The sequence below is a fragment of the Ursus arctos genome, unplaced genomic scaffold (genome assembly GCF_023065955.2).
Source record: "Ursus arctos isolate Adak ecotype North America unplaced genomic scaffold, UrsArc2.0 scaffold_3, whole genome shotgun sequence".
In the NCBI taxonomy this organism is placed as follows: Eukaryota; Metazoa; Chordata; class Mammalia; order Carnivora; family Ursidae; genus Ursus; species Ursus arctos.
The window spans coordinates 59229764-59254515 of NW_026622985.1; the positions used below are offsets into that span (position 1 = coordinate 59229764).

The 24752-nt window shown below is 43.7% G+C and overlaps 1 protein-coding gene across 11 annotated transcripts in view; it reads right to left on the reverse strand.

Moving 5' to 3' along the window:
* The window catches only part of PDE1C (phosphodiesterase 1C), a 517847-nt gene that overhangs the window by 284295 nt on the left and 208800 nt on the right, over positions 1 to 24752 (reverse strand). For 3 of the 11 annotated variants that reach the window (XM_048212794.2, XM_048212795.2, XM_048212796.2), the window contains exon 1: positions 17738 to 18340. The exons of 5 other annotated variants lie outside the window; for them this stretch is intronic. In XM_048212794.2, the coding sequence (XP_048068751.1) occupies positions 17738 to 17838 (101 nt within the window). In that variant the 5' untranslated portion in view covers positions 17839 to 18340. Of the gene's footprint in view, positions 1 to 17737; positions 18342 to 18431; positions 18566 to 24752 lie in introns of those variants that run through there. 3 more of the 11 variants (XM_026508827.4, XM_057304133.1, XM_044387421.3) reach the window with 3 other exon arrangements.

Below are 24752 nucleotides of genomic sequence, written 5' to 3' on the forward strand. Positions count from 1 at the left end.
AAAAATAACCCATTGAAAGTGTGCAAAGACCAAAGACAAGGAGGCAGACCAGCCAGATGAGCTGCGAACCAGAAGCTCAGAACCAACTAATTCTATCAGCGGAGGGCATCTTCAAAGGTCAGAAGAAGACAACGTTTGTCATTGGCTTCTACAGAATTCTCCTAGCATTTGCCAAGAACCATACAAAGCCCCTGCTGGGGGAGCACTGAGACAATCGAAGATGGACAAAAATAAGAAGAGCTTCCATTTTCAGCACCTACTAGTAACAAGCACTTAACATGTATCACTAATCCTCGTAATAACACGATTAAAATTCACTCTCTGAAAGAATCTGAATTCTAAAAATGGAAGTTGAAACATGTACCTAAAAAGTGTTATTTTATGATAACAACCAATACAAGGGGGGGATGGCTCAGAAAGCTTTGTGAAAGAGGTAGTCTTGATTGATGGCTGGGATTTCAGAAGGAAAAACACTTTAAGTAGGAGGCAAGCAGGTAAGGAGGGCATGTCCAGTGGCCTCAAACCACCCAGCCCAGCCCAGCCAGATATGGAAGGAGATAACAGGCAATAAGGCTAAAAAGTGATGGGGACAAAGTTAAGAAAAGTAATACAACGTATACTTTAAAAAAAAAAAAAAAGATACCTGGGAGAAGGGGTCACCTCTTGCATTGCCTTGTCTCACCTCCGATTATGTGGAAAGACAATAGGGCTCTGGGGTGTGACAGACCTGGTTCAAAACCCAACGTCCACCCCCCCCCCCCCAAGCTGTGAGACCTCAGGCATGCTCTATGCTAAATTAAGCTTTAGTACCCACATCTGTAAAATAGAAGGAATGGTCTCAGAGGACACAGTGTTTTGAATTTGCCGGGTACATGCATGCCATGTAGGCATTCCGATAGATCCCTCTATCCCTGATTTTGAGCTTCTTGAGGCCACGGGTCCTGTTGTATGGATCTGTGTATCTACTCTAAGGGCTTGCACATCAAATGGCACATGGGTAGCACACAACACGTCTGCTGGCAAAATAGATGAATCATTTGCAGCTGTCACTCACACTTATCAAAATACTGGCAGTGCATTTGATAGACCCAGAGAAAGACCCAAAAATTTGATTTTCAGTACAATCTACCTTCTTGATACTCACTCCCCACCTTCCTAGATGCATCCTTGGCTTCATAGTCCTAAAGTTCTCTCGTCCCATCTTGTCCTATTTAGACACAGACAGCTTCAGAACCAAGACAGATCCAATCCAAACAGTATCATCTTATACCGGAGTTGAAAGGTCAGCACTTGAAGTATAAGAGAAAATATACTTCTATGGAAATTACCCTATTCAAGATTCAACTCACACATCATTTGGACTGGGCAAGATCAGTGAGGGCTGAATGGGCCCTACTTATCCTTCAGCTCTCAGCTGAGACATCACTTCCTCCTGAAAACCTTCTACAGTCTCCCAAACTGGATAGTGCCCCTTTGGTATGCCCCATGGTGACCAGAGCTCACCCACATCACTGCACTGGTCACTCCAGATAGTTACGATCTGTTACACTGATGGCAATGATGGCTTGTCCACTACCTGCTGGTGTTTCTCTCTTTCCTAACACAGTGATTGGCAAATGGCAGCTGCTCAATATATTTCTGGGGAATGAATAAGTGAATTTATCAAGAAGCTGATTAAAAAATGCTTTCTTTCTACTCATTTTCCTTCTGTTTAGCAATGATTTACAATGAGCAGTGAGGACGCCTACCACAGCCACGGTTTTCTGCACACAGGAGAAATGCAATGAGAGGAGGCTGGGGGCCTCACAGTCATGCAGCATCGCCTCTGTTCCATGCCTGTTATACAAATAACTCACTTTGACACCTACGGACCCTGGGAGGTCTACCTGACTTTACACTTGACGGAAGTGAGGCTCACAGAGGTTAAGTAACTTACCTAAGGATACAGAACCTTCAGCTGGTTGAGAAAGAAAGCAAACTCTGAAGCCTTCAAAGAAAATCAAGAAAATTATGCAAAGAAGTCAAAGGATGTCAAGGGGGAACTTAGACACTAGACAAAAACAAACAAAACCAACAACAATAAAACAAACTGGGTCCTTTCTTTCCAAACGCAGGAAATGAACTGGAAAAGAACCCAGTTTATTTTTGGCCTTTTGTTTTTAAGAACTTTGGAAGAATTTATTCCTGATTCATAACCTGAAAGACAAAAGGAATGTTTTTAAATGTTCTGTTTTGGTTTTTCAAACTTACTTCATATTTATAATTTTTTGAAACCTGAAACAACACATCACAAATCTCAAGATTCACATAGCTGGGCTGAGTCGACGTAAAAAGTAGAGAATGACCAGGAGCTGTTATGCTCTGGGATCTGGCAAAGCTGGCCATGTGGGAGATGGAGACAGAAGGCTTCACGCTCAGGCAGAAGGCAGGTCATCTCCACAAGGCCGGGCCAAGGAAACCACATCCATGAAGGTCTAGAGCAGTGCTTTGCAAACTGTTCCCCAGAACAGCTTCCACCCTCATTCTTTGGAGAGACACTACAGCAGAATGCTTAACATCTCTTGCCTGAGCTCAAAGCCTCCTCCAGCTTACCGTGTCCAATCAGCTATGTGACCTTAAGCAACTGACATCATGTTCCCAGCTACCAGTCTCCTTATCTGTAAACGCTGGGTAACAATAACACCCTCTTCACAAGGCGATGTGAGAAACAAGTGTAAGAACAATGAAAAGCCTTTAGCACAGTGTTGGGTACCCAGGAAGGGTCTGAGAGTCAGCTACTGTATTAATAACAGTACTGCATAAATAATAATGGTATTTTAATTCAATAGGTTTCCAAATTTTGTTTGGAAAAAAAAAAGCCTTTCATTAATTAAAGAAGTAAAGAAAAAAAGCTGCAGATTGCTTTCTAAAGGTAAAAAAAAAAAAAAAAAATTAAGTACTTGCAATTCTCCTTATCTTAGAACACTTGAACCACAGAGAAAGCAGGTGCTATTCTAAGTCCTGCTAAGAAGAGGAGTAGCTGAAACCCTGTCCAGCTTTCCCCCCAAGCCCAGCAGGTTATACACCCTGCCACCCACTCTCTCTGTGGTCCCAGTTAACCTAGCAGAATTATGCTTCCCCTCTAATGTTGAAGTAGGCCATTGTTGGGAAGGCAAGAGGGAAGAAAGGTAAAACTGCGTATTTATGAACCAGACAGCATAACAATCCTTAGAAATATGTGAAGTGTATCTTTTGATAAAGATTCTTCTTATCAACAATTCCCTAAAAACTGAAGCCCAGTGAGTTGCTTACGCAGAATCTCCAAGCACACTCCAGAAGTTGTAACTCAGTGCAGACACATGATGTACTATAACCAGCACTGGCTCACCCTTATCCACCTCGTAGGCTCACCTCTTAGGCAAATTAAAAGATTCCTGGTCTTCACTGAAAATTGTTTAAGTCTGGAATGTTTCTATGGAACCATGGATTGCCCAAGAACTATCAAATTGTGTGTGTGTGTGTGTGTGTGTGTGTGTGTGTGTGTGTGCATGTGTGTACAGAATAGGAAGTGAGGAGCTGGAAAATCTCCCCCAAAGGCTTCAGTCCATTTACATCCAGCTGATCACATTTGAAGAAGTGAATACTCAGACGGGAGCATCATCAAAGAGCAAAGAGCACTGACCCCCCCCCCCCATACTTAAAAAGGTTCCCCAAAGCTCTCCATAGCTGTGTCATCTAGCAGAGGCTTCTAGACCCTGAACTTCATGTTACCTCTCCTGGCTCCAGACAGACAGAGAAAGGATGAAACTAAGCAAGTGTAAAAGAGGTGATTCTGTCCACTATAGACCTGGACCTGCCTGGGGGCAGAGCACAGACAGCAAGGGAACAGCATGAAACAACAATGAGGTGGGAGTGAGCATGTTTCTGAAGGGCTTTACTCGCTTTTTGATGGCTAGGAGCTCCCAAAGTACTGGGCATGCCCACAATCAAACAAATGTAAGTTGCACATACTCCAAAGTCAAACAGATGATTTGGGAATCATTCCTGATAGCCTGGATAAGTGAGAGTTGATTAAGCACTGATGTTAAATTATGAAGAGGCTGGCTGGCAGTCTTTCACTTTTTTAAAGTGAGTATCTTTGAGTAAGAGCCATATGGGTGCTGCAATAATGAAGTTTATAAATAGGCTTAATATTCAAACAAGCTGGCTTAAAAAAAAAAAAAAAACTTGTGTTCAGTTTCAAAGCTGACAGCAAGATCCCTCCCAGTTGGGCACAAGAAGGTTTTCTGGTATGGGAAGTTGAATATACGACAACTGTACGTGCACAGTGAGAACTCTCCCGCTTCCAGGCAATGATGACTCATTCTGGTCCAGATCCCGTCAGATCCTGTCTCCATCCTACCCTACCAAGGTCACTACCGCTTCGGGGCACAGACAGCTTTGGAAATCTTGGTTCTTGGCCCTCAGTTCCCTCAAGGGAGTGGAGACGGGGGGGACAGACTCCGAAAAACAAAGTGCACAACAGGACTCAGAGTTAACTGAGTGGAGTTAACTACACGTTCTCAGGAGTTCAGGTCACGTGCAGCTCCCTTGTGGGAAACTGGACTAAGATAAAATGTCACAAATACCCATGAAATGAGCAAGGACCCAAATAACCATCTGATCCTCCGGTTTTGTTTTTCATTGGCATATGGGGTGCAGACTGAACAGAACTGGATATCTGGAAATTTCTACTGAACATGCCTTAAATCATTTATAGGAACTACTCTACATGTTGCTGCGAATGGAAGGTCCTTGTATATATCTTCTTATTCCTACAGTGATTTCATTTCCATGATGCATCCATTAAAACCCAGGTTTGCAAAGCTATGTATATATTGACTGCTTGATGGCAGTTCTCATTGGAATAAGTAAATGCCAGTAAGAAAACGTATATAAATTGCAGTCTGCTGGCTACTTCTGGCAGAGTATTGGGGAAGGGGAGAAGGTATTAGAGAAAATGAAAGATTCTCTTCCCTTACTAGCTCAGATTTTTCTTAACCGGTGAGCTATAGAATGAAAAATCCATGTGGGCAATGATTCTGTTTTCCTGTTTGGCCAAAGATCCAAGGCAATACAAAAAATAAAAAATAGTGAAATGACATAAACTCACTTTCACCTGGAATAACCCAATAATTAGAAAAGGGTTGTTTTTGTTTAAATCTTCTAGAAAATTTTTCTGCTAGTTCTTTTATTGGGGAAAATTGTCCCACAGACTTGCACCCTTCCATTCAGCCGTCTTAGAAAAGGAAAGTCATATTCAGGGCCAGCAATTCCCAAAGTACAAAACTGCAATATGTTTAACCCAAAGTGATGAGATCAAATTCAAATGAAGAAGTGAGGTTTGGGGGTAAGGGTGGTGAATCTGAAGAATGAGAGAATGCTAATCTGAAACAGACCTGTAAATAAGACGATCATTTTTTTTTTTTTATTTGACGGAGAGAGAGACAGCCAGAGAGAGAGGGAACGCTAGCAGGGGGAGTGGGAGAGGAAGAAGCAGGCTCCCAGCGGAAAAGCCTGACATGGGGCTCGATCCCATGTATTTACAACTCTGGGATCATGCCCTGAGCCGAAGGCAGACGCTTAATGACTGAGCCACCCAGGCGCCCCAAGACGATCAACTTTTAACTCACTTTTGGAAGCAAATATGTTTCTATCTAGTTGCTGGCTGGACAATGGAAAGAGGAGAAATCTCTGAGAAGGTTTAACCCAAACTAAACAACTCCACAGGAAGTCCCACCTGGAATAGCACCAATTCGCACAGCCAATCCACATCGTGCCCCATGCTCCCACATTCCCGAAGCCCTGTTTCTTCTTTGTTCTCCCTCCCCAGCCCCCTTGTCTGCCTGCAGACAGCTGGCCAGACACAGAAATCCAAATCTCCTGTGCATGCCTGCTTCTCTCCTGGGTTTGGGTTAGAAATTCCAGCACTCAAATTACTGTCCAACAAGCCCCCAAATGGGACCCCTCTCCAAAGAAGGCTGAAATCTTCCTCTGGAAGGCTAGGCTTTTTGAGCAGACCAAGCATTATTTCTGTCTTGCTTAAAGCAAGGCAGTGAGCTAATCACTGGCACCAGCAACAAAATATGGAAAAAGGTTTTTTGAGAAAGAAAATAGAAAGTAAATGTCATGCTTGTAGAAGTCCAGGTAGTACTTTTTTGCATAAATTATTTATCCCTCTATTCACGTATTTACAACCACTTGCTGTGTTATAAGTACAGCAAAACCGTGTGGGTGGGACTGGAAAAGATTTTTGTGACCTCTTTCCTGGGAGCCTGGCTCCCATTTAGATAAACATCAATGAGAATGGCTGAAAACAAAAATATTTCTTAATATCTGTGCAACACTGCCCAAGTGGGGATAAATCCAAAAGATTAAGACAAAATCTTACTCTTCATAGATATATCCCTGTAATTAGGGGAGGGGCAGAATTTTTTAAATTGAATTATCCAGAGAGTGGCTCTAGCTCTCTACTTCGTTCTTCCCCATGTGGATTTAGCCAGAACAAAAACTGTATCTTCTGCCAAGTTTAACTTCAGTGACTGGTCTAATTTTTCTAAGCCTTTCCCATGTACTCTAGTAGTATTCCTTCCCTCTCCGCTCTCTTAGACCCTTCCTCCTAGCCCTTATCAAAACCTCCTTCTGGCGGAAAGCAGGGGAATTTAAATCAATACACCAGCTCCTGCGGAGCAGAGGTCCTTCCTATTTCCTCCAAAACCTTCTCTCCCAGCAACATTATCCACATAAGGCTGTTCTCTGGACACAGACTCTGTAAATTTCAACAATTTAAGTGTGGCAAAAATGAGGCCAATATCCAAAATACAGAAAAAAAGAAAAAAAATTTAACTGGTAGATGCATTCACAGGGACCTACTTTGAGCTCTACTGCGGATGGCAATCAGTTGAACATTCAAACCAAATTCTCCTTAAGGATAGTTACTTGTACTGAAACCATCCAAAGACTCCCAGAAATGGGTACTTTGAACAATTCCTTCGTTTTTTTTTAACGATGACTAATTTCAGTCCATAGTTTTATAGAAAGAAGGACAATTCTAAACAATATTTATGGAGCTTCAATTTATGGTAATTAATCCTTTTGTTTCACAAATAAGCAACACAGGACTCTAGTCATGAAAGTGTTTATGGTTCCTCATAGTTGGCAGATTTCCAAACAGCAACCACCTGGAATAGTTGTATACTAAATCCAAAATACTTTGGGGGAGGTAATTTAAAGGTATTATAAGACTCATCAGAGTCATCCTTAGACAACACTCAGAGAGGTAAAGGGAAAAGGGGTCAGATATTCGTCTGAATTTGAACTATTCCTAAAACACACATGGAAGTAGCTTTCAAAAACTAATCTTTCACTACTGGATTTACTCAGAGCCTCTCTCGAGTGCAGGAAAAGTCTTGGTCATTTCAGCATTTTGGCTGTTTGGAATCTGGATAAACAGAACTTAATGTTCTTTGGATGTCCAATAGTGACTCTCAGCCAAAATATTCAACGCATTCTTATGCTGATTGTTTAAGTTTTCACTCTTCTGGTGGCCTGAAGGGAAAGGAAAGCTATGTTTCAGCAGAATATGGAATATTGAGTCCTTGCAACAGACCTCGCAAAGAGAATGAAAGTGAAGAGAGGGAGGGCCATTTGGGGAAGGCCTTAAAGGGCAGGCAAAGGGCCGTGAACAAGGCAGATGTAGTATGGAGGGTGAGAGCCACAGCAGGACCTATGCACTACCCCAAGAGACAGAGACCTGGTGTGTCCATCACAGGGCACCTCTGGGGCGGCAGTGTCCCCACAGGGCACCACTGGGCAAGCCTAGACAAAGGATGGCCTCCTATAGAATCCAGAGAGACCCCACCTGGCCAACCTTCAACAGGCCCTTCGGTGGTGGCTGGGCTCCACACTTCTGCCTTTTCCCAGAAGGTCTGTAATGGGGACCTCATTCTATTTGGCTTCTTGAGTCATAGTCTCTTTCTTCCCTTAGAATACTGGGAATGATCCTGCCTACTCTCCAGGTTTCTGTCTCTACTCCAAATCTATGTTATGGTGAGCATAGCATCAAGTAGTCAATATAAGGATTCCAAGCAAAGCTATGTACACTGATGGCTAGCTGGACTTTCCCATATGTTGGACAAAAAAATGCCAATGAGAAAATATATACAAATTTACAGTCTTCTGGCACCTTCTGTCAGACTATTTAGGGTATCACACTAAACTGTGTTCTCTCTACGTGTGTATGTCTATGTGTATACACAATTATACAATTTTTTTTCTTCTTACTTTGTTGGGTTATACATTATACCTCCAATCCAGAACTTTCCTTTTGTCTCCAGACCCATTTATCCAACTGCTCATGCCTTCCCCACATCTCCTCAAGGACATCTTCTAGGTCCCTCATATTCAATACGTCCAAAACTGAACTCATTATCTCTAATCTCTATTCATTCTGCTCCCATGCACAACAAAACCTGCAATCTTGTTCCCCCTCAGTGGTCCTGATCTAAGTAAATAGTATCTGGGAATGTAGCAAAAAACCTGGGAGTTATCCTAGATTCCACACTCTTCTTCATTTCCCACATCCAAGTCCTGTTGTGTCTACCTCCCGAAAATCTCTCAAATCCACCCCTACAGACCTACAATAGCTTCCCATTGCTAAAACTCCCTGGTCTAAAAGAAGCCTCTTGGCCTTCTTCTTGGAAATTTCTGTACCATGAGAGCCAAGTACAGGAAGAAGCGAATGAGCAGGCTAAAGCATCAAAGAAGAAAATGAGGCAGAGGTCCAGGCAAACCGCTAGCTGTGCACCCATGACAGCCACAGGAGCAGAAATAAGGAAAGCCAGAGGCCAGAGATACTAGTACCAATTGTTGGACTGCATGCCTACTTTCTAGAGTTTGAGTCCATGGATCTAGGACATCCATCGCCATCTGATCACAATGACCACCTTTGAAAGACCTACCCTGCTTATATCAAAACAGCTCCTTTTGGTCCTTTGCCTTGGACCTGTGACTTTTGGGACTAATTCTGCCTTCATTTGTGAATGAATGTAACATGTGTATAATAAACCATCTCTTCTGCTGCCTTGCCTAAAGAAAAAGAAAAGAAAAGAAAAGAAAAGAAAAGAAAAGAAAAGAAGCAAGATCTGATCCCTCTCTAGCTGTGTCTTGAGTCTCCATAGAGTCTTGGCTACAGCCACTTGGCCCTCCTGTTTTATTTCAGAGGTTCCATGTTCATTTGCTCTTTGCACATGCTGTTTTCCCAGGTTTGACTACCTTAGAACACTCTCCTTCACCTCTTTACTAATACCTACTTGTTCTTCATGGCTCAGCTTAAATCTCGCTTCTTCAGAGAAGCCTTCCCTGATTCTTGGACCAGGTCTGGGCCACCCATATGTTTCCACAGTGCCCTATAGTTCTTTATGGCACTCATCAGTGTAAATAATTACTTGTGGAATTACATGTTTAATATTTGCTTCTACCAGTAGACTGAATGTTCCCTAAGGGACGGAGCCTTTATCTTGCTTCCCACTCCCTAGTGCCTGGTGCGTGGTAAGTGCCAGGGAAATGTTTGCTTAGTGAATGAGTGATGGATGACATATAGATGTATGTGTATTCATTCAAATATGTAAATAAAATTCATTACCTATAATCATAAATTATGTCTTCTTGATTGAATTATTCTCCTAAGCTTTTCATTATTTCACAACCTAGAAACATCTAGGCTGTTCTTACACTCATGAAGGCTCATTTATTTTGTTTAATAAGAGCTGTCGAAAGAGTACACTCCAGTAAGTCTGAAGAATACCAAAGCTTTACATGAACTCAGTATACTTTCTCCAGAAATAGAGTATTTCATTTGTTGTAGAATTCATTTTTTATTACCGATGAGAAACTGTGATGGCCATTCTCGAAGCCGTTACAGACTATTTTATGGGCCTCATGTTCAACTATCATTTTTCTTAGTGTTTTATTGAAAAGCCATGAGTTAGGTCAGGTGAGCACTTTCTCCCCATATGGGAAAACTGGAACCAAGCAGTCTTCGGTGAGCCAAAGAAAATTAAAGACAGAAAATGGAGCTAGAAATGCAGAAATCTCTCTGCTTAGGGCTGCTTCCCAGCCAACAGAGACTGTAAAGCTTGGTCAAAAGAATAAATACTTAACTGATAAATACTGAGTTGTAAGTAGCTAATAAGTCAGCACAACCAAATTATGTCAAGTGATCACGTACCAATATACTGCATTAGTATTCAAGTAAAGAAAACTTCATTCTAAGTGTAAGACCCTACTTACGCTTTTTCTATTCACCTCTTTCTTCCCTTTAATACACATTAAGAAAGTATTCAGGGGAGACTTACTTATCTTTATTAGGAAAAGAAACACAAAAACAATTCCTCACACACGAATGTCTTCCTTCTCTGAACCCTAGGACACTGTGTCAATAGCACTTACTTAGCAATTAATTATTGTGCATACTTCTGTTGTTTTGAACTTTTCACATGTATAGAGAATTATCTTGTCTCCTTAACTAGACTCTAAATTTCCTGAGAGCAGGGCTTTACTCCCGATAGTTCTATATGTCTTCTGAAGCTCCTAATATCTGGTATATAATAGGAGTCCAACAAAAAAATGCTGAGCCGGGGCGCCTGGGTGGCACAGCAGTTAAGCGTCTGCCTTCGGCTCAGGGCGTGATCCCGGCGTTCTGGGATCGAGCCCCACATCAGGCTCCTCCGCTATGAGCCTGCTTCTTCCTCTCCCACTCCCCCTGCTTGTGTTCCCTCTCTCGCTGGCTGTCTCTATCTCTGTCAAATAAATAAATAAAATCTTTAAAAAAATAAAAAAATTAAAAAAAAATGCTGAGCCACTTGACATTTCCAATTAAATGAGTGGAAGGGCCTATTAATATACTAGAATATGTAATCTGGAGGAAATAAATAATTCTTTAGATTACTGTTTTGGCATTGCTTTATTAGAGAGATTCAGGTGAAGCCCCTCTTAGGTCATCTGTTGGCAAGGCTTTACCTCAGAACCATGACTCTCAGACCCAGTGTTCCCAGCCAAAGGTCTCTCCACAGTTCCAGACTGCTATCACCAATAGTTACGTGGATCTTCCCGAGGCTACTCCATTCAACATGTCTAAACCCAAGTTTATCATCCTGCTTTCTCCAAGCCTGCTCTTCTCTCCACAGCCCCAAACAAGGCAAATGGCAACAAACTCACTAAGACATCCAAGCCAAAACAAACTTGGAAGACAACCTCTCCTTCTCTCTGTCTCTTCTCCAAAACTAAGTAGCACTACCCTAAATTCAAGAATCCTCTCCAACTGATTTCCAGGCCTCAAATTCCATCATCAATCTGCCCTCCACATTTCTTCTGGAATAGCCCATCCTAAAATTCAAGTCTCAATTTTTCCTCTCCAGCTTAAAGTCTTTTAACAATTCCTTATAAGGGATAAAATGTAAACTCCTTAAAATTACATGTATCAAAATAAAAAAGATTCTCTGCAAGATGAGTGGAGAGTGGGACATCCTTTTGTGTGTGTATAATGTAGTAAAATGTGTTCAAATACTTACCTCCTTAAATTATAAGGATGTATAGCTTTGAATAAAACAAAAAGCAAATTTTTAAAAATTCCATGTATCACTACCTGGCCCATGCCTTCCTTTCCAACATTATCGCTCACTCCTCAACGTGCTAACATCCCCCATGCCTCTGTACCTTGCACACCCTGTTACCTCCACTCATTAGCTTTTATCTGTCCCTCAATATTGTACTTGATAAGCTGCAAGAGGCTATTACACAGCTACCTTTCAAGGAAAGTAACTAAGGTTCTTTGGAATTGATTGGTAGGGGAAGGTAACCCTGTGAGGTCCCTGAGGGACCAAGGACCAATTGGGAGCCAACTGCTTTTGAGGTGACCTCAGAGATTTCTGTCCAATAGCTCAATGTTAGATGACAGCAAATGAACCCAACTACACCCTTCCCTTTTAGGAATTTATAGTGAGAGGTGAGCACAGAGAAGGGCCCTAGGACTCAGGCTATATCCTTAGTAAGTAGAAGCAGCTTTTCCAATTTTCCATAAAATCAGCTCAGAATTCCGGGCTGGTTTATTCTGGGCTGACTAGAGGATTCCTTGTTTCCTCGAATCTTTGCAAAAGCTTTCTTTGCATTTTTGCAGAAGGGTGATATGAATGAAAAGAATCTGTGCAAGTTTCTTCCTTGTGACTTTAAGGACTCTGCTAGAATAATCTGCGGCTCACTGCTAGTCTGCAACACCTTCTCCGGCCACCCCAGGTGGAGGAGCTCCCTGCGCATCCCTCTGTAACTAGTCAGCACTTCCGGCTTTGCCTTTCAGTCTTTCCTGCTAGCTTGGCAGGTGCTGAAGGGCAGGTGTCTTATCTACTTTTGCACACCCAGAGCTTATCAAAGTGCCTGGCACAGAATAGACACTCAGTAAATGTTAATTGAGTAAACTAATGTTGCCTGAACATTGATGGCACTATTAAAAATTTCAGATGAGTACAGAGAAAATACAGCATAAGAGGGCTTAATGAAATAAGAAATATGAAAGCAAAGATGCAGGCTTCTTTGCCCATGGCTTCCCCCCACATCTTTGGAAGAGTCACTTAAGTTCTCTGTGCTTCAATGGGGTATTAGTGAAGACTCTTTGAGACAAACCAAACTCAAAGCAATCTAAGCAGAAATAGCCCGACTGGTCCTGTAGCTGGGAGAGCAGAGAATCAGAGAAACAAGTGTGGGAACTGGGGCCTCTGGGATTTCCATTCCATGTTCTCCCCTCTGCTTTTCTCTGAGTGTTGTTTCTCCTGTCTCCTATGACAGAAAGGTCTTCTCCATGAAGTAGGAAGTGGAGCCAGTGGCAGCCACCAGGAAAACTCAGAAGAAGGGCAAGCAGCATTCCCCAACAGCCAAGAGAGCAATCTCAACGAAGGACTCCACCGCTCATGCTTGGTTTCCCTGCCACACCTGAGACCTACCACTGTTGCCACTAGGGGGAAATTCTAAGACTGGCCAGTCCTGGACCTTGAGCTCCTCCCTAAGCCAGGGGTAGAGGGTGGAGAGAGGCAGGGTCTATTACCTATATTAGGGAGTGGGAAAGCTCACTGAATAGAAGAAAACAATAGTTCCAGTCTGTTACCTTAATAACCATTTACCTCCCTTTATGTCATAATATTGTTTTAGATAATGCAAAAAAAAATCATCTTCATAGAGCTATATAAGCATAAAATTTATTATACTGACTACTTCATAGCTGGGCAAAATAAATACATGATGGCTTAATTACAATTGTGACGATACATGCCCCAAGGAGTAAGTGAAACCTGTTGGCTTGCTCTCAATTAAAAAAAAAAAAAAAGGCATAGAAACAATAGAAACACTTTTTTTGTCATCATAGAACAGGCCGGCAGTAGGAAAACTCTAGGTCAGGACCCAAGGTACAAGTCATGACTGAAACCTATGCAGCCCTGAGGTTTCCCCACATCACCAGAGGAATAAAGCGTTGCCCTTGTCATTTTTTCCCTGATTGGAAGATTCCCTGACAAAACAGCCATTGGGAGGGGCTCTTACAAATTCCACCCCCTCTACCGAGGAAAGAGATATGACCACAGCACTGGGGGTCAACCGAGGTCTGCTGAAATGGAAATGGGTAAATGGGTTAAAAAAAAAAAAAAAAAAGGCTCCTCCCAGAAACGTAAGCAGACAGCATCTCTTTGACAGAGGTCATTAAAAACTCAGGTGCGCAGTATTTGTTCCCTCCCGGCTTAGAGGAATGTGAACATGGGTATGAGAGGGTGGCAGGGCTGCACAGGGAGGCTGGGGAACACCGCCACCCTCGAATCACAGTCGGCCTCTACGCACTGCTGTTCAGCACCTCGCTCAAGGGAGATGAGAGTCGTCATTATAGGAAACACCAAGGCTTGCAGGGTTTTGCAATCTCAACTGGGGTAGACAGTGTTTAAAATTCACATTTCTGATAGTCAATGTGCTATTAGCATCCTGATGTTGTTACAAGGCTAAATTAAGAGTTTTTCTCAATCTTCTCCCAGAGAAATATGCTAATGAGCTCTAGGTTTCAAATGCATATTGATAATTTACTCTAGACCAGGTAGTACTATAGGGGCTGGGGATACACCAGTGATCAAAACAGACCAAGACAACTATGTCCTCATGAAGTTTACATTTTAGTTGGAGGAGACAGACAATAAACATAAGTAAATAAATACACAGCATTCCGATGGTGAGATGTTCAGGAGGAAAGAAACAAAGCATAGGGGGAGCCTGGGTGTTTCAGTCAGTTAAGCATCTGCCTTGGGCTCAGGTCATGATCCCAGGGTCCTGGGATCAAGATCCCATTGGGCTTGCTCCTCAGTGGAGAGTCCGCTTCTCCTTCTCCCTCTGCCTCCCCCTCAACTCATGCTCTCTTTCTCTCACTCACTCTGTCTCTCAAATAAATAAATAAAATCTTTAAAAAAAAAAAAAAGCACGGAAGGGGGATGGGTGGAGGTTGTCACATACACAGATCATCCCTATATTCTCCAGTGCTGTAGATTCTCGGCAGCTAAGAACAGCAACAACAATCCTCTTACTGCTGGTAAAGACCATTCCTGGCTAGTGCACTAAGGGGAAGGAAAAAGAGAATCTAGGTAAACCAAGAGTGGGATTCATCCCTGGGTTATGGCTTTCCCACATCTTACCCTGTTCCTACTTCAGTTTAGATTTCTGTGCCCAACCTGGATAACGATGTTAACAAAACCTACCTCCCATCTACTTCATGGAATACTGTATTAATAGGTCATGTGGCCTATAAGCTGATATATATTCATCTTCATTTTGACTCTTAAAAATGAAGTTTTTAAATTTAAAAAATTAAAAAGTTCAATATGTGGTTCTTTATGTTTCCTTCATCACCTATTGATTGAACAGCCACTATGTGCCAGACCCTGCTCTACGCACTGGAGGTACAGCAGTAAGACACATAAAGTGTCTGCCCTCAGGGAACTTACATTCTAATAGAGGGGATGAAAAATTCAACAGTAGATTGAATAGATAAGATACTGACAAGAAGACCGATGCCATTGAACAGTCCAGGTATGAGATGATCAAATCCTGAACTTAGGTGGCTCTCAAACAAACTGAACCGAACGAATTCTTGACTATCTGTGGTTGCCTACAAAGCCCTTTCTATAAGGGAGTCATCGTAATAGTGAACATCCAATTGTGGCTCTTGGGTCTTTCTAAAATGTTGAAAGGGCTGCCTCCTTTCTCTTACTGACAGTCTGTTGTGTGGACAAACAGAAACATACCCTTCTACTACCTATGGGTTTCTATTTTGTGAACTGCAGGCGTGTTATTCCAAGTGGTATAAATAAGCACGCCTTTGGTTTCCAGAGTCTTTAGCAACTTATCACAGCACTACTGTTTTGGGTTTTTTTAAGTGGCAGTAAGAACCATTAACAGTAGTAAAAAAAAAAAAATGTCATAATAACGATAGTAACATGTCCTTTTCAAAATAGAAAGTGGAGCAACAGATCTCCTCAGATTGCTGTTAGGCAGGGCATTTCAGTAGGAAGGGTAAAGAGAGGAATTCAAAAACACACACTTGGAGAAGAACCAACCCACACCTTTTATGTTCAAAGGCACCGGATGCTGAGTAGATGCAAGAGATGAGAGAACGAAAATGTGGTTATATCACACCCCAACACCTTGGGGAGAGAAGCCTAAAGGATAGGAAGCAGAAAGCTACAAGACAGTGTGTTATAAGCACTAAATGCTTGTTCACACACACGCTCAGCTTGGCTGCTTTACCCAAACACTCCTCTCTAGCCTGAGTAGCTCCATGGAGTCGGCTGTAACTGGAAAGCAGGCAGAGAGAAGCAGTTTCTGAGTGTGTGCAGATGAGTCCCTCCAGCCGACATAGCAAGGGGACCTGACCTGCCTGACAGCACTTTGACCTTGCATACCTCGGACCCAGACTTTGCAGACACAACTTTCTGTGTGTACCCCAATATGATCAGATGTAACGTTCAGTCGCTCATGTCTTTCACATACAACATGCGTTTACTGTAAACACTGCTCTGAAAGAGGTGCTGCCTTGCATGCATCTCAACGGTCAGGACAGCCTGCCAACCAAAAAGACAAGATCTCCAAGTAAGTTTGCCGCCTCTGCCTGCAGCAGCCAGACAACTCAAAAATCGTGTTGTTTGGCATGCTTTCCTATGTAGGTCAGTGACAATGAAACTCACTTGGGTTACTGAGGGAAGGGCTTTTATAAATTGCACTTGCAATGGGAATCCCTTAAAGAAATACACACTACCTATCACTTCCCTTTAGAAACTATGAATATTCCAGTCAGGATGTGGTCTCTTCTAAGATGAAGCTAACTTAGACCAGTGCCTTCTTTATTTTGTCTTGGGTTGTGTGCGTGTGTGTGTGTGTGTGTGTGCACGTGTGCGCTTTCAAAATACAATAACTACAGCAAAACAAACTGCCAAGGAGCTAATATTCCCATCACTGTCCATAAGGAACAGGATGTCTGGAGAATATACTTGGAGAAAAACTGTTGTTGTTGTTATTGTTGTTTTTAACTGAGCTAGATAATTGATGCCAAATGTCTAATGAAATGAGTATCTGGTAGTTATGAAAGGTGTCTTGGGGATCTGCCTGGTCAACTGAGGAGTAATGTACAGCTATCACTATAGCTTCCTGACTGGGGTGACCAGCTGTTCATTGCTTATGAAATCTTTTCACAGAAAACAATGGGGCGCCTGGGTGGCACAGCGGTTGGGCGTCTACCTTCGGCTCAGGGCGTGATCCCGGCGTTGTGGGATCGAGCCCCACATCAGGCTCCTCTGCTGTGAGCCTGCTTCTCCCTCTCCCACTCCCCTTGCTTGTGTTCCCTCTCTCGCTGGCTATCTCTGTTAAATAAATAAATAAAATCTTTAAAAAAAAAAAAAAGAAAACACCGTGTATTTTCAGGTCACCTCTCCTCAGCACCCAAAACCAGACAGGACTCAATGAAGTGAACGAAATTCAGAGATCTCTGTCCATCAGTCCAACTAGAATTCTGGCCACTGTACTGAAAGCAAATGTGCTATTTCACCATTCCAATATTGCTAGGAAACTCTAATATTGGTTCTGACCCCCACTTTCTCCAAAAATAGCCCTTCCTTCTAGTAATTATTTCCCAATAGAAAGAATCCTAAGAAAATATCAGGTGAACTAGGAGAGGGCGAGGGAGAGGAAAATTTAGCAGCCAGAATGAATGCTGAATTTGAACTGTTGGCAAGTTCTTGGACCACCTGCCAAGATGCCTGCAAGCATTTTGCAGAGAATGTCTTCCTTTGATTAATAGTCTGTGGCCTGAGTCCCCAGACTTTTCTCTTTGGGCAAAAAGGACCAGAAACATCTCAGTGGATACTGAGCTACTACAACTGAAATCTAAGCACACTGCCTCTTCCCCCAAAGAAAGTATGCTTTGGAAATAGCAAGGCATTCTAAAACACTCAAGAAAACAATTCTCTGTTTAAAAAAAAAAAAAACGGTTGCAGTGACTGTAATTAACAGAGAAGCAGTTGTGGAACTTACAAGGTTGTATTTAAAGGGGCCTGCAGGCACCGGGTTGAGCAGTCATGGCTGTAGCTTGGTAGTAAAATACCTATTGCAGAGAGAAACGGGGCAAGAGAAGTAAAGAGATTTTACTTACAGCCCTCGGAGCCGAAGCCAGATTTTCTCGATCTGTTCGGGTTGCAGGTATTTCAGAGAGTTGCTCTCAAATTCTTCAATCTCCTTGGTTGGCGACTCCATAGCTGCAGGTTATCACTGGGAGTGAGGCTGTGAGAGTTTGGGCTGTCCCTCCCGCCTCCTCGCCGCTCCAGGCGCCGCGCGCCTTTGCCTGTCACTTTCTGTGTGCGCTCCTCCTTCCGCGCCCCCAAATCCAGACTTACTGCGGGCTCGCAGCCCGGGCGACCCCCGGCCCAGGTGCCTCGCGGAGGCAGCTGTGGGAACCAGCCATGGTCCCGAGCTAATATCCAAGAATAGGGAGTGTGCTTCTGCTCCAGGAGAAAGCACCTAGGACCTCCTCGGATTTTTTTTTTTTTTTTTTTTTTTTAAACAAAGCCACAGAAGCGATCAGTGTGGCAGCTGAAGGATTTGGGGGAGAAAGGGAGGCCGAATAGGGAGGGGAGACAGTGAGAGGGGAGAGAGGGGAAGGGAAGGGCCAAGGGGGGGAGCTGGTGCGGGCGGGGTGGTCCGACCCGGAGACCGCGCACCCCACTCCGCCTGCCTCCCTCGCCCCCCGCCCCAGCCCCGGGCGCCCCGCGGCTTCCCTTCTCCCGTCCCACCTCTTTTCTCCCCTGCCTCGCCGCCTTCGCGCCCCGTCTCTGTTTTCTTTCACTTACCAGCAGCTCTGCTGACAAGCGAGAAAACTGACAACTGAGAAAAGTCGTCTGTCAGCGCGCCGGGGCTGGCGTCTGGTCTGACACCCGCGGGCGCGGAGGGAGGGGCGCGCCGGGCAGCGCGTCCGCCGGGCACACGCTCGCCGGGCTGGGCCTGGGACCGGGAGCCCCACGCGCCACGCACCGCCCCGGCGCGCACAAAACGAGGCCCGAGGCGCCCCGCGCACGGTCCCAGGGAATCGAGGGCTGCGGCCCCCCAGGGGTCTGTGGGCCTAACGGCGCGGCGAGCTTCTGCGGAGTCCGTGCTGGGAGCTCGCAGGTGCGGCTCACCTACACGCACGGTTCCATTTTGAAGTATTAAAGCAATTGGCAGGGACGAAAGTAATCACACATCACACTTAGAAAGTCCTGATATGTTCTTGCTATGAGAGTCTTCATTTCTCCCTCCCTCCCCTCACCCAAGGTGGGGGTGGGGGGTGGTGCCCGGGAAGGAAAATATAAACCAACGGTGAGGAGGTAGGAGTTTCCACCGATTAAAGCCACATATCCCTCAAGAGGTCCCTGCAGGACGCGATGGCGTTGAAACTGGCAAAGAGTTTCAGCTCCACAAAGTGGCAACTCACTGTGTCCCCCTAGGTCATTCACAATGTCAATAAAGCACTGTGCTCTGGAAGAATGGGACCAGGTATGGAGTTGGGAAGGGTGGAAGGAGGGAGAGAGAAACCAAAGACAGAAAAAGGGAAGATCCTGGCTCAAGTTGATTGCAGCCTTGACATCACAGAACTGGTGGGCAAACTCCCATCTAGATGAAGCCACTACCACCTCCCAGGGCCATTTCAAAGCTGGGACTCAGGGCTCCTGAGATTCTGGGTGCAGCTTGCCCCTTAACCATATTTCCCTCCCTGGCAGATTCTTCCAGTCACACTCCCAGCATCCTTTGGCTAGCCAACAGTTATATGCTTGCTTCTCAAAAGTAAGATAGAAGTAAAGAGAAGAGCTAGTTTTTCTTCATTGTTTCAGTGAAGTTACATTCACATGACCTTGATAAAAGAATACAATGATAGTGTCTAAATCCTAAATGCTCACCCATTTGGTAGTTGGCATTTACTTTCCAGAAATTAGAGGTGAGAGTGATGGGGATAGCATGACTAGCCGCATTCATTCCAGTGGACGAAGATACCTTCCTCAAGGAGAGATGACTAACCTCTCTGACTGCAAAGGACTTACATACTCACCTACCACACAACCTGAAGTCACCTCCTTAAAGTCAGTCCTTGATTTTCTGGAAGCACATATATTATCACTGAGTTAACACATTACTACGAGACAAAGGTAGCATCGAGCAGCCAACATGCTAACATGAAATTCATTTATCTGAAAAGAACCAATAACCTACACAATGTCACCCAGCAGGGAGCAATAACCCAGTAAAACTGGATGTTATAAAAAAAAACACATTATTTTAATAACTTGTTTTGGGGATGCAAGATGGGAGGCAGCATGGTCCCCAAACGAAGTTACCATCTCTGTGCACCTTGGGCAGCCTGCTGACAGAATATGGAAGTGTAGTAATGATAGTAAGAGCAAACGGTATCCAAAACTATCTATAGTCCAAGCACTGCTCTAAGGTTCAATGCTCACGTAATACTAGCAACAACTCTAAGAGCCAAATACTTTTATTATCATCGCTATTTTACAATAAGAGAGCCGAAGCGCAGGAGGTTATCCAGACCTACCAGAAAATGAACTGACCTGGAAAAGACCAGCGTTTGAGTTATGGCTCATTACCCTATCCAGTATAAATTGGTCCCCCTCACAGGGTCCCATTTTCCACATGGTTAAAGTAAAGAATTTAGGTGCAAAGATTTTTTACATCTGTTCCACCTTTATGATTCTACGAGGTCATCTGGAGAGAACAGGGGTAAAGGAATTGCTGAAAAGGGAGACGCATATTGCTGAAAACATATTTTAATTATGGGATGGTTTCTCCGAGGACTGGCCTGGGATGAAAGGATGCAAGGGAATAATAAAGCATATTTGTCTTCCTGCCCTCCACCATACCTATCACCTTTTCTTCGTATGAGCGGGATTTGGATTAAGTCAGAGAAAAGAAAATTTTGGAAGAAAAAGAAAAGGAACAGCCTTTCAATGCAATTAAGCCAATCAGAGAGGGAAGACAAAAAGTATTATTCTAAAAAGTTTCTAAAAAGTAATTTCGTTTCATTTTTTTTTTTAAACTGAACATGCATCAGAAAGTTACTAAGGCTATATATATATCACTTTTATTTTAGAGACATATAGTTTTTGGAGCTAGAGGGACCTTAAAGATAATCTGGCTTAGAAGTTTACAAATTTTTTAAGCGACAGAATAGTTTATTTAGAATAACATTTTATTAGAGACTCCAATGCATACCTCATGTTGAAAAATTAAAGAAAGCGCTGCTCTGGTTGAATGGGGAAGGGAGGAAGTGCTTAGTTCTCAGGGTCAGAGTCCACCTCTGCCCTCTCTATATCCCACCTCTGTGTGAGGAATACTCCCATTTCTCAGATGAGGAAACTGAGGCCAAAGTACCTTAGACTATCTTAGGATTTCTTGCTCCTAATCCAGGGTTGTTTCTAAACCACATTAGGAAAAATTTGTCTTCTCTCTGCCAATCAAGTATTACTACTATTAGATGCACCATGTTATTATGTCACTCAGATTTTACTCTTTTTATCTATCACAGAGAGGATATGCTTGACAGTTGCAGCAACATTACGAGCCACAATTTCCACGGGCAGTCTGCTCAGAGACAAGCAATAAAAAGATGCAAACCCATCGAGAAACAAAAGATCTAAGAAAATGCAAAGCCACTCACAACTTTGCTTGGGAGGTTAATTTCCATTGTGACTTCCTTACCCAGCTTTTTCAGTAAGACTTTTTAGGAAATCTTATATGGTGAAACATCACTAAATATATATATAGACATGCATACATACATAAATATATAATGCACATACACATACATACACATATACATAAATACATAAATGTAACAGCCAATTTAAAATAGTTCCCCAAAGAAACATAGAGTAACTTAGTCTAAGTACTAGCAAGCCTCTGCATCATCAGCATTAAGTATCGTAAGATCAGAGAGAAAGTGAGCTCCCTTTCTGTGGCAGAATTCAAGGAGAAGCTGGATGACCGTCAGACAAGGGAGTATAGGCATAAGAATGACCCCTCAGGTCCCTTTCATCTCTAAGATTTCACAACCCAATGATAATCCTAATAACCACAATCACCACCCTTACCAGTTACTGAACACCACCATATGCCAAGCACCACGCCAAGCACCCCACAGGGTGTTTCATTTCATCCTCAACAAAACACTTCAGAAGAGTTCATCATGCCCATTTACAAGTAAAGACAGAAGAGGCTCCCAAAGGCCAGATTACTTTTGAAAGACATACAGTTAATAAGAGGCAGAGCCAGGTTTTAAACCCAGACCAGAGTGCAAAGCTCCTGTACTTTTCCCTCTGTTATACCACCTCCCTGCAGACACATAAGCATATAAGTTAAAGGGTATGTAACAGAGAGGGTGGGGCTGCAGGAACACAGATGAAGGGTCACTGATACTTGGGGGGGGGCATTAAGAAAGCAGAGGTGACATTCAAACCAGATCTTGAAAATGGATGAGAAGGTGCTTACGTGGAAGATGTGGAGGCAGGTGAAAGAGCACACTGCACGAAAGGACACACAGAAGCACGAGAAGGTGTGGAGTGTGCAGCCGCTCACAGTTTTCGATGGCCTGACTGTGAGTGCAGGACTTACAAGATCAGGAGAAAGCGCTGAAAGGGTCAGCCAGACTTTGTGGTCCTGGAAGAAACTCAGGCTCTCTCCAGACAATGGAGAACGGGATGTGACACTAGGTAGAGGAAGGCATGGTCACATGTCGAAGGTACCCACTGCCCTGAATACATAGCATACACCGAGGTCAGCTCTCCAGGAACCTGCCATGGGCATATGCAACCACCATGGGGCAAATGATAACCCGGACTCCATAAGAGGAATCCGACTATACAAACAAGCTCCTCAGCCTACAAAGAAGGAAGAGTTGCACAAAGAAAAGAGACAACAATCAGAAAAAGCACCGCATGGTCTCCCATGAAGACCCATCTTCCAGCTTCGAGATTAGGACTGCTTGCTTTGACCTTCATGAAGCACACCAGCACCCTTGTTACGTTTTTCACGATTTGGCAGTGGCATCATCCAGAGAGTCTGTTGAGGGGGAAATTCTGGAGAAGCATTTCGGATATGGGAGGTAGCACCACCAGGCACCACAGCTCCTCCTTCCTGCTCGCACCAGATGTGAGCCAGCCCCATAACACACTGTCAACAGAGGCTCTTCTCTCCCCTTGGCCTCCCCTTTCTGGCAACGGGCCTCTCTGGTGACAGTCACACTGTCTTTTCCCTTTGACGCCTCCTCATTTTGATTTTATAATTGGGGGCAGACTCTGTCTCAGGAAAGACCTCTACCAGAAAAAAAAGAAAGTACAAGAAGAGGGGTGAACCGCTAAGCCCAGAGACCCCCATTCTCTGGCCCATCTGAAATGGGGCTCTGAGTAGCCACCATCTGAACTACCCAGAGTTTGGCTGAGCGGGGTAGGGAGAGCAGACAGGAGAAGAAATAGGATGGAGTCCCAGCTCATGTGTGGTCTCATCAAACCTGCATGTGACCCAGTTTTCTCCCCGCCATCTGGCAGGATCCTTCAGTGGCTGTGACAAACTCATGTAATGCTTCCAGTGGAGGTGGCACAGGCAAAGTAGAGGACTAAGCGTAGCACTGAATCGCATGTGACCTGGGATAAGATACTTCTCTCCTCTAGGCCATGGGCTAGGTTGAGCTCAGTGACCTCCGGGATCTTTTCAGTTCTCACATACCTTTGAAATCCACAGCCTGGCCTGGGATAACCAAACTTCTCATGGGCCCCCAAAAAAGCCACAGGAAAATCTAGAGTCTGACTACTGCCTAGATTTTACTCAATAAACATAATTTAGGTTGGTCAATCAGAGCCATCCACCCTGTATCTCTGAACAAAGTGACCAGTCAAAGGGTGACAGGTAACTAAAGCAGATCTAATACTGGTTCCTTATGAGAGATTTGATATGGTTACTGGGAAAGGGTTTATCTGTCTTTCCTTTGAGGTAACATTATAAAGCTTGAGGTTATCTTAGCCCTGGGGTTATCTTTTTACCATGTAGAGAGAGTATACTGGAAAAATGACAGCAACACAGAGAAAAGCAGAGAGAACAGCTAAAGACACAAAGAAACAAATGTTAAAGGATCTTTTGAGCCCCTTGATCCTGCAATGTCTGAAGCCAGAGTTATCCACGGACTTTTTAAGTTATATGAACCAAATAAATGTCCCCTCTTGCCATGTTTTTTTCACTTAAACAATTTGAATGAGATTTCTGTCACTGACAACCATTAATATCCTGAATAATAGAACTTCCATAGAGGAATTCTGTAAGGAGTTAAAAAAAAAAAAAAAATGTATGGCCAGTGCCTTAAACACTGAAAGCTCTCATAAAATAGAAGAGTTCCTCCCACATCTCATCCATCCAATGGGACATGAAGGTAAGGAAACTGGAAATGGTACAGGACCTTGGAGTGCGCAGGGCACCCGAGGTAAATGTAAGGAGACTTTTTATCTTGATAAATAGATACCCCAATAATTTTGCTTCAATATGGTTTGGTAATGGCCTATCAAAGCATTGCCATTATTTTACAAGTGCGTTCCTCAAAGCGATCCTGAAGTGAGCAAAATATGTTATTTTTATCCCCAATTTAAAAATGAAGTGGATAAGGTCCAAGAGGTCTGCTGGCTTACCTCCACTGGTCTACCCTCCAGCTAGTGGCCAGGTAGCACAACAGTATGCGGCTTCCTGACTCCTGGCCCTGGTAGCCACTCTGCCTCTCAGGACACGTTGCCAACCCAGCAGAATTAACGTGGCTGGACTCATGAAATTGAAAATTTCGTTCATGTAAAACTGATGCCACGGTCAGCCAAATTCTGACCCAAATGCACATAAATCAGCGGGTTGTTCTTCCTATGGCTGTAAAGCAAATTTGAATGTGGAAAACCTCGGTGCTGAAAGGGACCTTAGCAATCCTTTTAGCCAAGATGTTAATTATATTGAGAGGAACGAGCAGCCCAACCAGGTTCGGTAAGGCCCAGCGCAGAAGGCCGGGTGGCAGAGCTAAGACCAAAAGCCATGTCCCAGCGCTCCATTATCCCTGAGCCTCCCTCCCCGATCTCGAGAATGGCTCCTGCTCCCATCCG